At 38.5% G+C, this 10,269-nt stretch overlaps 1 protein-coding gene across 2 annotated transcripts in view; it reads right to left on the bottom strand.

Moving 5' to 3' along the window:
- Positions 1-5,287: 5,287 nt before the first annotated feature.
- The window catches only part of RYBP (RING1 and YY1 binding protein), a 67,867-nt gene continuing 62,885 nt past the window's right edge, over positions 5,288-10,269 (bottom strand). For both annotated transcript variants that reach the window (XM_061618611.1, XM_061618612.1), the window contains one exon: positions 5,288-9,455. In XM_061618611.1, the coding sequence (XP_061474595.1) occupies positions 9,203-9,455 (253 nt within the window). In that variant the 3' untranslated portion in view covers positions 5,288-9,202. The remainder of the gene's footprint in view (positions 9,456-10,269) is intronic.

Below are 10,269 nucleotides of genomic sequence, written 5' to 3'. Positions count from 1 at the left end.
TTGCATTTAGGAATGCAACAGTGGCAAAGGGTACACACTTCTTTACAGGAAACAATGACAGCTGAAAATGAAAGATGTTGAGAAAAAGCTGCATAACACCATTCAACTTAAATTATTCAACTTGCTTATAAAGCCAAGTAAAGCTAAATAACACATGGAGTAGGTAAGTAGAAATGAAGCGCTAGAAGCAGCTATAGAAAAAACTCTTGGCGATCACTTGTGACCGAGTAAGATTGACTTCCAAAATATAGTCTTTAACAATGGATCCGTCTGAATCTGGATCCCTGCACCAGAGTGACAGCAGGTGCCACAGCGGTCAGAACACCACCCACTTTATGTGATTTTTAAGGGTGACCTAAGCAGTGACAGTCAAAACTCTTGATCAACTACCTCCTTGGCTCCCTGGCACAAAATCTCAGCCCTCAGCACCTCCCATACCTTTCTACTTGCTTCATAATCCCATCCCTATAACTGTTGCAAACTTTTAGCTCAGTTCTGCTTTCTCTGTCTTGCTTTTCTTTATGACCCCAACAAACATTGTTTCATGACTTCCAGGTTATTTAAAAAATTTACCTCTTTGTCATGACTGAGCACACATTGTTCCAATCTATGTGAGGGTGATCAGTCACCCATTTCTATATGTCCTTCTCCGGTTGCCTCCTTGATTTCATTCTCAATCTCTATTTTGGTCAGGGTGGTGATAGTATGTTCCCAGTACTACATTACTCTTGGGACCAAAATTGCCATCACAGGGATTCTGTGGAGGAGTCTGCCCTCTTTTGGGATTTCTAGCTTGTTGGATTCTATGCCCAGTTTTAATCTGCAGAGCGACACCATGTCCAGTACACCCTTCCTACAGAGCAGGGATAGGGAATCTGTGGCCCTCCAGATGGTGCAGGACTACCACTCCCATCATCCATGACCCTTAGCTGTACTTGTTGGCACTGATGAGAGTTGGTAGTCTATCAGCATTTGGAGGGCCACAGGTTCCCCATTCTTGCTGCAGAGTTTATATATGGAGATAATTGTGACCCGCTGGTTCTCTCTATTCCACCAGGTTTCTGTTCTGCCCACTATATAGTTACGCTCTCCTTTAAAACCAAGCACTCCAGCTTGCTCTTCTTGGTCCAGATGTTTGTAGTATTAGCATATAAACACCTATACATGGTTTCTCTCTTGGCTTCCAGTCCCTTAGTTTCTCTAACTCCTGAGCCCTCTTTTGAGGTACCTCCACCTACCAAGCCACTTCTATCTTAGGACTCTGATAAAGTACAATCTAGCTTCAATGAAGAGCTGTCAAACATACCTTATCTGAGTCACTGGAATGTTTGTGAACATCCTTCTGCCATCATCCCAGTTCAGTGAACTGAGGTATACAAAGCTCACTATGTTCAATACAATATAGATCCCCCCCAGTCTCACACAATTACCACACACACAAAGGTGGTCTAACCACATTCACATGGACTCAATTGAGTGAATCCATCTAAATGGTTGATCAGGCAACAGTATTTCTCTCAGTAGGCAATGTGAACATGGGACAACAGCAACACAGCTTTGATTAATTAATCCCACTCTCCAGTAAAGGCACTACCAAAATGAGCCGCATTTTCAAAGCAAACTAGAAAAGCATCACTTCTCTAGTTTTCTCTGGCACAAACCTGGATTCCACAAGTTAGTAACTTTGTCAGAATTCTAGCCGGCTTTACTAGCTATACCCAATTAATACTTCCTAAAAGCTACCAGCTGTGCAGCACACAAATGTGTATTACACAGGGAATTTCATAGTACTGTAGTGAAATCTGTCACATTACATGCTTCAGACCTTTCTGACCCACCTGCCTACTGGAGGAAATGAAGGCCAAGCAAGCATGGTGTTTGCAGAATGATTACAATGTTCTGTTCCAAGGCAATACTTACCAGATCATTTTGTTAAGTATCTCTCAGGAGTGTTTTCATTTTCAGGCAGCCTATGGGCATGCTTCTTCAAAACAGGATTGAGGCTGCATATGTTCTCCTTTGAAGAGACAGGCAACTTGTTCACATCAAGAGGCTAAACTGAAAATTGACTGCAACTGTGGGCCACAGCTAATTTACATAATGTTCAATACTTAAATTTAATGCATTTTATTTAAAATCTATAAATACGAACTGATATTAAAATTCCTAGTTTGCTCAGATCTAGAACTGAAGGTAGTCTGGGATTAACAATCAAGGAAACTGAAACTCAATTTTGTTCTGGCACAAAAGAAAAAGGAAGCTGAACTTAATTCATTTTTAGATCCAATACCAAGTTTTAGTTGCTGCTAGAACTAGGCGATGTAGAAAAATCTAACATTGAATTTAACACTTCACATTATTGCCTCCACATTTTCTCAGTAAGATTCAAGGTTTAAGATATTTTTAATGTCAAATTTTCCTTAGAATGCACATTTTAAAAAACAGTATTAAAATGTTATCTTTGTACAAGAGTGCTGAGATTTTCCTTTCCTGCTCTTCAGATTGAATTTTCAGGAAAGTCTTCTGGTAAATTGTATGCAACAATAGCTTTGCAACAGCAGAAAGCACTTACAATAGACATGGTGTTATAAGCTTATTGCTAATTCTCCAAGATTTTAGTTGCTCACTTTTGACATAAGGGATTGTGGGACTTGTTGTAATCACTCCATTCAGAAGAATTTTCTTCAGTTCTCGGCATGAACATATTACTCACTCTTTTAGTGACCTACCCAAAATTTCTCTACAGGGTTGGCAATAAACCCTTTAGTCACAGAGTATCTGGTCTTGTGGTCCTCTTCATTGTTTGTTTGGAGAGCAATACCTAAAGCAACCAGCCTCACACTAAGATTCTAGACTGGGTGGAGAACTTGAGGCCATCTAGGTGGGGGGCCAACCCCCATCAGCCCCACTCAGAATGGCAAATGATCAGGAACGATGGACATTAAAAAACGACTTCTGGAGGGTCATAGGTTCCCTCTCCGTTTCTAAATAGTATGTAGGGTACACAAATATGAGCACACACTTGGTGTAATAGGAGGCAGTAGCATTCATGTAGAAGTAACTCTATAACCTCCCAACTATATATCTATATCTATGGAATTACATTGAGTACAACAAAAATAAGATTTGTTGCAAGAACCTGAATATTTTAATAGTAGAAGTATGTTCTCAAGAAAAACCAATTGCTAGGATCTTGCTCATTTAATACAATTGTTCTTTTTCTTACCTGTTAACTGTGTAAGGCCTGGTCCAGGATGTGTCTAATATGTGCTTTGGGCTCCCTAGAGGGACAGATATCTTATTTTTGGCACAAATTTTGACAAGCTTCCAACTGAGATTAAAGTATGTAATGGCTTATGCTGCTACGCATTGGCCTCTACAGTGTTTTTCAACTATCTACTCTGATCCTTAGCCAGAGTAGAATATTGATTTAATAGTTTTATGGATAAATCAGCCGAAACTTTATAACTGATCGTGAACCTTTATAAACTTTCTTCCTATTAATTAGACAAAGACTATCTAAGAATGCCTTTTCTCCTTGAAGTTCCACTGGCCAGCCAACTTTTGATAATTTTTGAGAAAAGGCTGTTCATGGAAACGTCACCTAGCTGAAATGAAAAATCAGTTTGCCTGGCCATGTAGCATGGGAGAACAGAACTGCTACCATGTCTTTCCACAGGCAGGTTCAGCATGGATTCAGACAACCATTTACCAAGTAGCAATTTATATGTAATCGCTCGGTAAACTGGTTATTTGAGCCCATACAGAAAACCAACTATGGGGTGATTTCTCTCACCATGGGAAAGCTTTGGCTGCAATCCTATACCTACTTACATGCGAGTAAGTCCCAGTGAATTCAGTGAGACTTACTACAGAGTACACACATACAGGACTGTGCTGTTGGTCATCTTCATCATGGAGAATTTTACTGCCTTGTCAGATGCAGATGGGATAACAGTATTCTGCATCCATCCTCAAACTCTAGTTGCTGAGTAGATAGACCTGTGCTACTGGAGACAGTATTTCCCTTCTCCCAACAGAAAATCCACCTTTGACAAGTGCCAATGGATAGGAAGCATTTGCCAAACCAATCTAAACAATCTGTAGCTTTGCTCTTACTGTCATAAGTGTTTGAACTAACTTTTACCACTGCTGTTTAAAGTTCTTTCCACCACTGAAAGAGCAAGAAGAGTACAAAAAAGGTTTTTTGAAATTGATGAACAATGTGGCCAGAGAACAAAACTATCAATTTAGCATGTTGCTACCTTAAAATGTTTCAAATGATCCCAAAGCCCCAAGTCTTTGGGATTCTAGGTACAGAATGCTTCACAAGTCCTATCATAAACTAGATAAAATGTCCTATTTTATTTTGCCTTATGCAAGAGGAAACTTTGTCCACCTTCCTCTTCATAGCAACGTGCCTGAAACTGAGTATTATGTTCCTGTTAATAACCTCATCTTTTAAATTAAAAAATCAGATCCAACAAGTGGCATATGAAAAAAACATCCTACTCTACACGAATTCTTGTTCTTGCTTTTTGTAATGGGAAAGTACACTGAAGATTTGTCAGCTCAAAGTATATGCATTAAAACATTGTCTTAAGACTCAACATTCTGTAGCTAAAAATCAGGAAAAGGTATGTGTTTCAGAGTTCTCAGTGAATCATTCCTATATATAAAGCACAGTGAACACAGGCCTGGTTCATACATCACAAACCGAACCAAGGCTTAGCACAAAAGTGTGAGCTCCTCGGGAGGAGTTTGCAACTGATTCACTTTCATCCCTGTCGTTCAGCTGTTTGTTGTGCCACCCTGAGCTAAGTCATGGCTTGACTTAGTGTGTCATCTGAACCAGGCTCATGCTTTAGCTTTGATCACACTAACCATGAACCATAAACCAAGAACAATCCTTGATTATAGCTTGTGGTAAGTTTGGAGAGAACTTAAACCATAAGCCTGGTTTTGGACAGTGAGCTAAGCTAAGCCATGACTTAAATTCACACAGTGCAGCAGGAAAACCTTATTCCCAATAGCCCACAACCTCATGTGTTTGCACTAAAACATGGTTTGACTTAGTGTGACATGCAAACCAGACCAGAAACATCAGCAGTCTATATGAATTTACTTATTTTGAATATCAATAAATATATTTTCATGCACGCAACATAATGTACAATAAGCAATATTAAAAAATCAAACGTTGTCTAGAAAAATGCTAGCACAGCAAACTGACTAGTCTTTCCTCAACACCAAAGAATAGAAATTCAGGTTTAATTAAATGTTACTATTTTATTTGTGAAAAAACTACAAGCAGAATTCATAAATAGACATTTCTATTTAAAGCAGGAAAATGATAAAGTGGCTTCTAATAACAGTCGTGCACATGCCGGTAACAGGAATATATTAACATCTTTTATTTGCTAGACAAAGAGCAGTGTCCAATATAAATTTCCCGAAAACATTTAAGACCTGTGAATTTTTCTGACCAGTTCACAAAACCACCATTGACACTTTTAGCATGAAGATTAAACAAACTTAACAGGACTGTCAGCTCTAAAGACTTTACAGAGCAGAAAACTTCCAAAAGCGTTATACAAGCTGTCTTTCTGGGCAAATGAAAAATATAGCTCGTATAATACATTAACATAAAAATCCACAAGATAAAATTATGTCTTGACATACTTAAACAAGCATTCTCTATTTGTCTCCAAACAAACAAAGCTAAAGAATAATGTAACCATCTTTACACAGTAAATTAAGGTTACAAGTCATACACAAGAACAGAACTGCTTGCGCATTAAAAACTGTTCACCTCCATTGTCATATTCTAAATGTTGGCTCTTAAACCATTTTGTTTTCGGTTACATACAAGCAAAGGTTATTATAGTCAGCAAGTAATAAATTTTCAATAATTTACGTTTACAGTTGTTTAAAAAAAAGTAGCCTGAAAATGGTACTGATAAGGCAGATGGAAGTGTCTCAATGCGTATAGCTACTGCCCAATTTTAAAATCTAACTGATTTTTAACAAGCAAAATGCTTTCAATTAAAACTGCCCATCTATTCTCTTCTTTTTATTGTTCCCTTTGCATGACTATTTCAAACTGAGCAAGTCAAGCAAGCTGTTGTGTGTATGGTGTGCACGCACATGTGTGTGTATATATAAAGTGTAAAAATTGAAACTTGCAAATGTAACACTGTGCTTTTTCCTTACCTGCTTTCTGTGCCACTTGCTACCAAGCATTTCTGGCCCTTCTTCTACACTAGTATTTCAGAAACATGCTCTCCAACTACTGTATGGCTAACTGAAATGCAGAAAGTGAAGGGAATTCCATTTTTAAACATGCTTTTTTAAAAGGGGTGTGTGTGTTACCAGTTGCAGAGTTTACAATGCAACAGCTAAAAATGCGGCCCAAGAAAGTTTGAATGCTTAGCTGACAATTTCAGCCAAATGCAGTTTCAGTCACACCACTTGTGCCAAAGATAGATTTGCATACTTTATTCTAACAGGCTAATATGTCAGAGGCACACATTAAAAAAAAAGGAGAAAGGAAAAGAAAACCCAAAGAGGATTTCACTGAATTGGTAAGCCAATGAGCAGCTCATTACTGTTAAAGCTTTTGTTGCCTAACCTAAGGGGCATATTTCACAAGGCAGAACCCGCCAACCTCTGCTGCTGTGTGCACTCTTTAAATGGCAGCCCACAAAAAGCCATACTATAAAATGAGTGGAGCAGCAATGCTTGGTGGGTGGTGCTCACCATATTAAGTAATTTTCTCAACACGCACTGTTTTCCCCCACACCAAGGCCTTATTCTAGCAACCCACTGAAGGAAATACACCATTTGTATACACGGGTGCACTCCCAATACCCATGCCCATAGATCAGGTCTTTGCTGGGAAGGGGCCAAATGCATATAGGCCTAATTCATTCTGGTTTATTTGTTTAAAAAAAGCTGTGCAAATTACACACATCTGGGACTAAGTTCAAAACATCTCTTTAAAAATTATTTTTTCTCCAAAAATAAATTATGGCTGACCAATTTACCCTCCCTGAGATCCTTTAAAGGAATAGTAAGACTTGGAAAAGGAATGTCTTTACAATATCATACCAATGTTTGAAATGTGGATTGATGTGGACTATTAAAACTACACCTATTGTATTTCAGAGCTTATGAGAATCATCTGGTTTTCCTTTGGTTCTTGTTTCTTTTTCAATAAATACTTTAAGAATAAGACTTCAAAAAAGAATAATTAGATATACGAACAATTTAATGAGGAAATCACCATGTTCAGAATTGAACTGCAGCTGCAAAGGCACTGCTCTGCTACTCTAACTCTTTGAGCAGAGTTGCTTTATTCAGTTAAGCATAGGTTAAAATTTAAAATTGATATCAAAGGACATTGTGTTTGTTGCTACTTAAAACTAAACTGGTAAAATGCAACAATTTCATTGCCTCAATACAACAGAAATAATTTATATTTTTCGAGCAACAAATCTGTACAATAATTTTCTAGCACCAAGTTCTGCCAAGTGGCCCTTTGAGCATAAACACCCACACGGTATCCATTTTGATAATCAGAAAAGGGGCTACTGAAATTATAGCAAAGCACTCTGGGTCGCCTAAAAAAGCACATACAATGGATTTTTTAAAACAGTGTTCCATCACTTCATTCTAGTGTTTTAAGCAGGATAACACAAAAGTTAGGTAAAACTGCAACACAATTTGAAACTGGAAGGAAGCTTATAGTCAGGATAGCTTTCTAGAAAGAATAACGATTATTGGCCATTCTGTTCCTCGCTTGCCAGTATGAAAGTTCTTCACAACTGTAGCTCCCATAACAGACTATTTTAGCTCGACATGTCTAAATAAATCCATAGACGTTATCATTGGATGACAGGCTGTTTGAAAAAAAATACTCTCAGAATACAGAATAATTAAATTAAAAACAAGTCAGACACGTGAGATTTGCATTGAGAGCAAGCTATGTGACATCAGAGTACACAGTGGGCTGGTTATAATAGCAGGGGCGAGGGCAGCACCCTCAATGTTAGGCTGTCAGCTGCCTTGAGTCATAAATGCTGACAGATATTCCCCACCCCACAGATATTCAATGTTACTCCCATAACCAATATGGATCTGGACAATGGCTAGAGAAAAAGTGACACAGAGTAAAAGTGAGATTGATTATGCAAAACTAGGCAATGTTAATGTGCAGCCATCATGTACATTAATACTAGGCATTCTGAAACCAATATAGCTTGTAGTTTTTAAAATTTGTACACTATTGTAGGAAAAGGCTGGAAATTTATTGTTTTCAGATATTCTACTGGGAATGCAAGTGACCTGGAGCACCTTTGGGATAAAAAAAGGAACAGAAAATAAGAAAATAGACATTTATCTTTGTCCAGTACTCTTCAGGCAAAGCACACGAAGAAAGCCAGGTCCCATTTCCACTTGAACTTCCAGGAACACTCTGTTCATCTAAAAGCGGTTCCGGTTTTGTTTCAGCACTCACTGTCCCAGATCTTAAATTGTTTTGCTTCACAGTGTTTCAAGCACCAGCGTTTCCATGTATTGGTTTCAAATAACCCTATATATATATATTTTATATATATATATATATATATATATATATTTATATATTTATATATAATTTATATCAAAACTGATAGTACACAGTATAACTGGAAGTAGCGAGAACTGAACTCAAAAGAATATGCTGGGGTGGGGTGGGGTGGGGTGGGGGAGAATGAGAGGATGACGTTTGTGAATACAATAAATAAAAATCCTCCTATAGCCCTCCCCTCCCACCTGCATCATGTTGCCTCACCCCCCAAAAAACAAGGTTGTAATGTTCATGGAAAAAAACTGTGCACAGCAGTTTTATAAGAAAGAGTCAGAAGCACATCCAATTATAAATGATTGTTAAGAAAATCATATAAAACAATGGAATTAATAAGTGTCAAAAAGTAATTGTCAGGGTGCGAAATTCCTTGGTGACCAGATGCCCACAGCCTTCCCAAACAATCCTGGTGTCATCAGTTAAGGGACGATGTCCATAAAGTACGCTGAAGCATAGGAGGACGACGAGAAAAAGTGGCACTGGCAGCTTTTCCAGGACTACAGCCTAGTGGACAAATGGAATATTTGAATTTCATACCCTGATTTCATAGGTTTCCCACAATTCCATGTGCAATTATCAGAAAGATTCATCGTTGACTACGGACATGTCGCCCTTTGGCGTAGAGGATCGGGACGAGCCCTTGTCTGTGCTCTCTGAGCCTGAGCTGCTCTGATTCTGCTGTTCTGATCCTGCACTGGAGGTCACCGTAGATGAAGATGTGGAGGAAGAGCGAGTCTTTTCTTTAAAGTCTGTGATAATTACTGTGACATTTCCCACTGTGACTGCCAGCTGCTGGGCTGTACTTCTGTCCACATTTTTCAGTCTGGGCCTTAAATAATAATAAGACGACCAATTATAAACAACAGATCAGCCTTCTGTTAAGACATTTTTCTCAGCTAACTTACAAGGAACAGTTCCAAAGAGAGCAGAGGTGCCAGTCAACTGATGAATGGCTATGATTATAAACAAATCAACTGCTACCCCACCCTCCAACATCTGACCTTTTGCTCTCTCTGAATGAAAGGCTTCACCAGAGCATGTTCAATCCTCAATGAGCACCTATAGCTGGGGGAATCAATTTTTTGGAGCTCAGCCAGAAAGAATGGTAATATGAGAATAGCTATCTAGGCATTAAGAAAGCCTCAAAGTCCCTTCCAGAATACAAGGATTCTGTGCTTGGAATTCTTTATCTTGTCAAGTGCCCCAAAGCTGTGATTTTGTAACACAAAGCCACAAGAAAGCATCTGCAAGTGGTGCTGTCATTTGCAAAGGGGATCTCTGTTGGTGCAAACACCACAGGCACCAGTACAATGTGGCATTCCTTTCCACCAGCTGCGAAGTTATACAGAGAAGCAAACCAACTAACCCACGTAAAATAATTGCTCAATAGTTCCTTCTGAATATAGCTCGTGAAAGCAAGCTATGAAATATTCACAATTATTATTCAAATTGTTAGTTTTGTCCTATCTAAAAACAGACCAATAAAGAGAAAAGTAGCAATTTAGTCCAGAATCTTTCGTGATTTGTGCCACGTCATCACACAATCAATATGACCACTTATAAAGCACCAGTTTACATTTACACGTGACTGCATAGTGTTCATCTGCTAACACTAATACAATACAAGAAATTTCTTTCAAGAT

Source organism: Rhineura floridana, chromosome 3 (assembly GCF_030035675.1).
Source record: "Rhineura floridana isolate rRhiFlo1 chromosome 3, rRhiFlo1.hap2, whole genome shotgun sequence".
NCBI lineage: Eukaryota > Metazoa > Chordata > Lepidosauria > Squamata > Rhineuridae > Rhineura > Rhineura floridana.
This window is presented reverse-complemented; position numbering and strand designations above follow the sequence as displayed.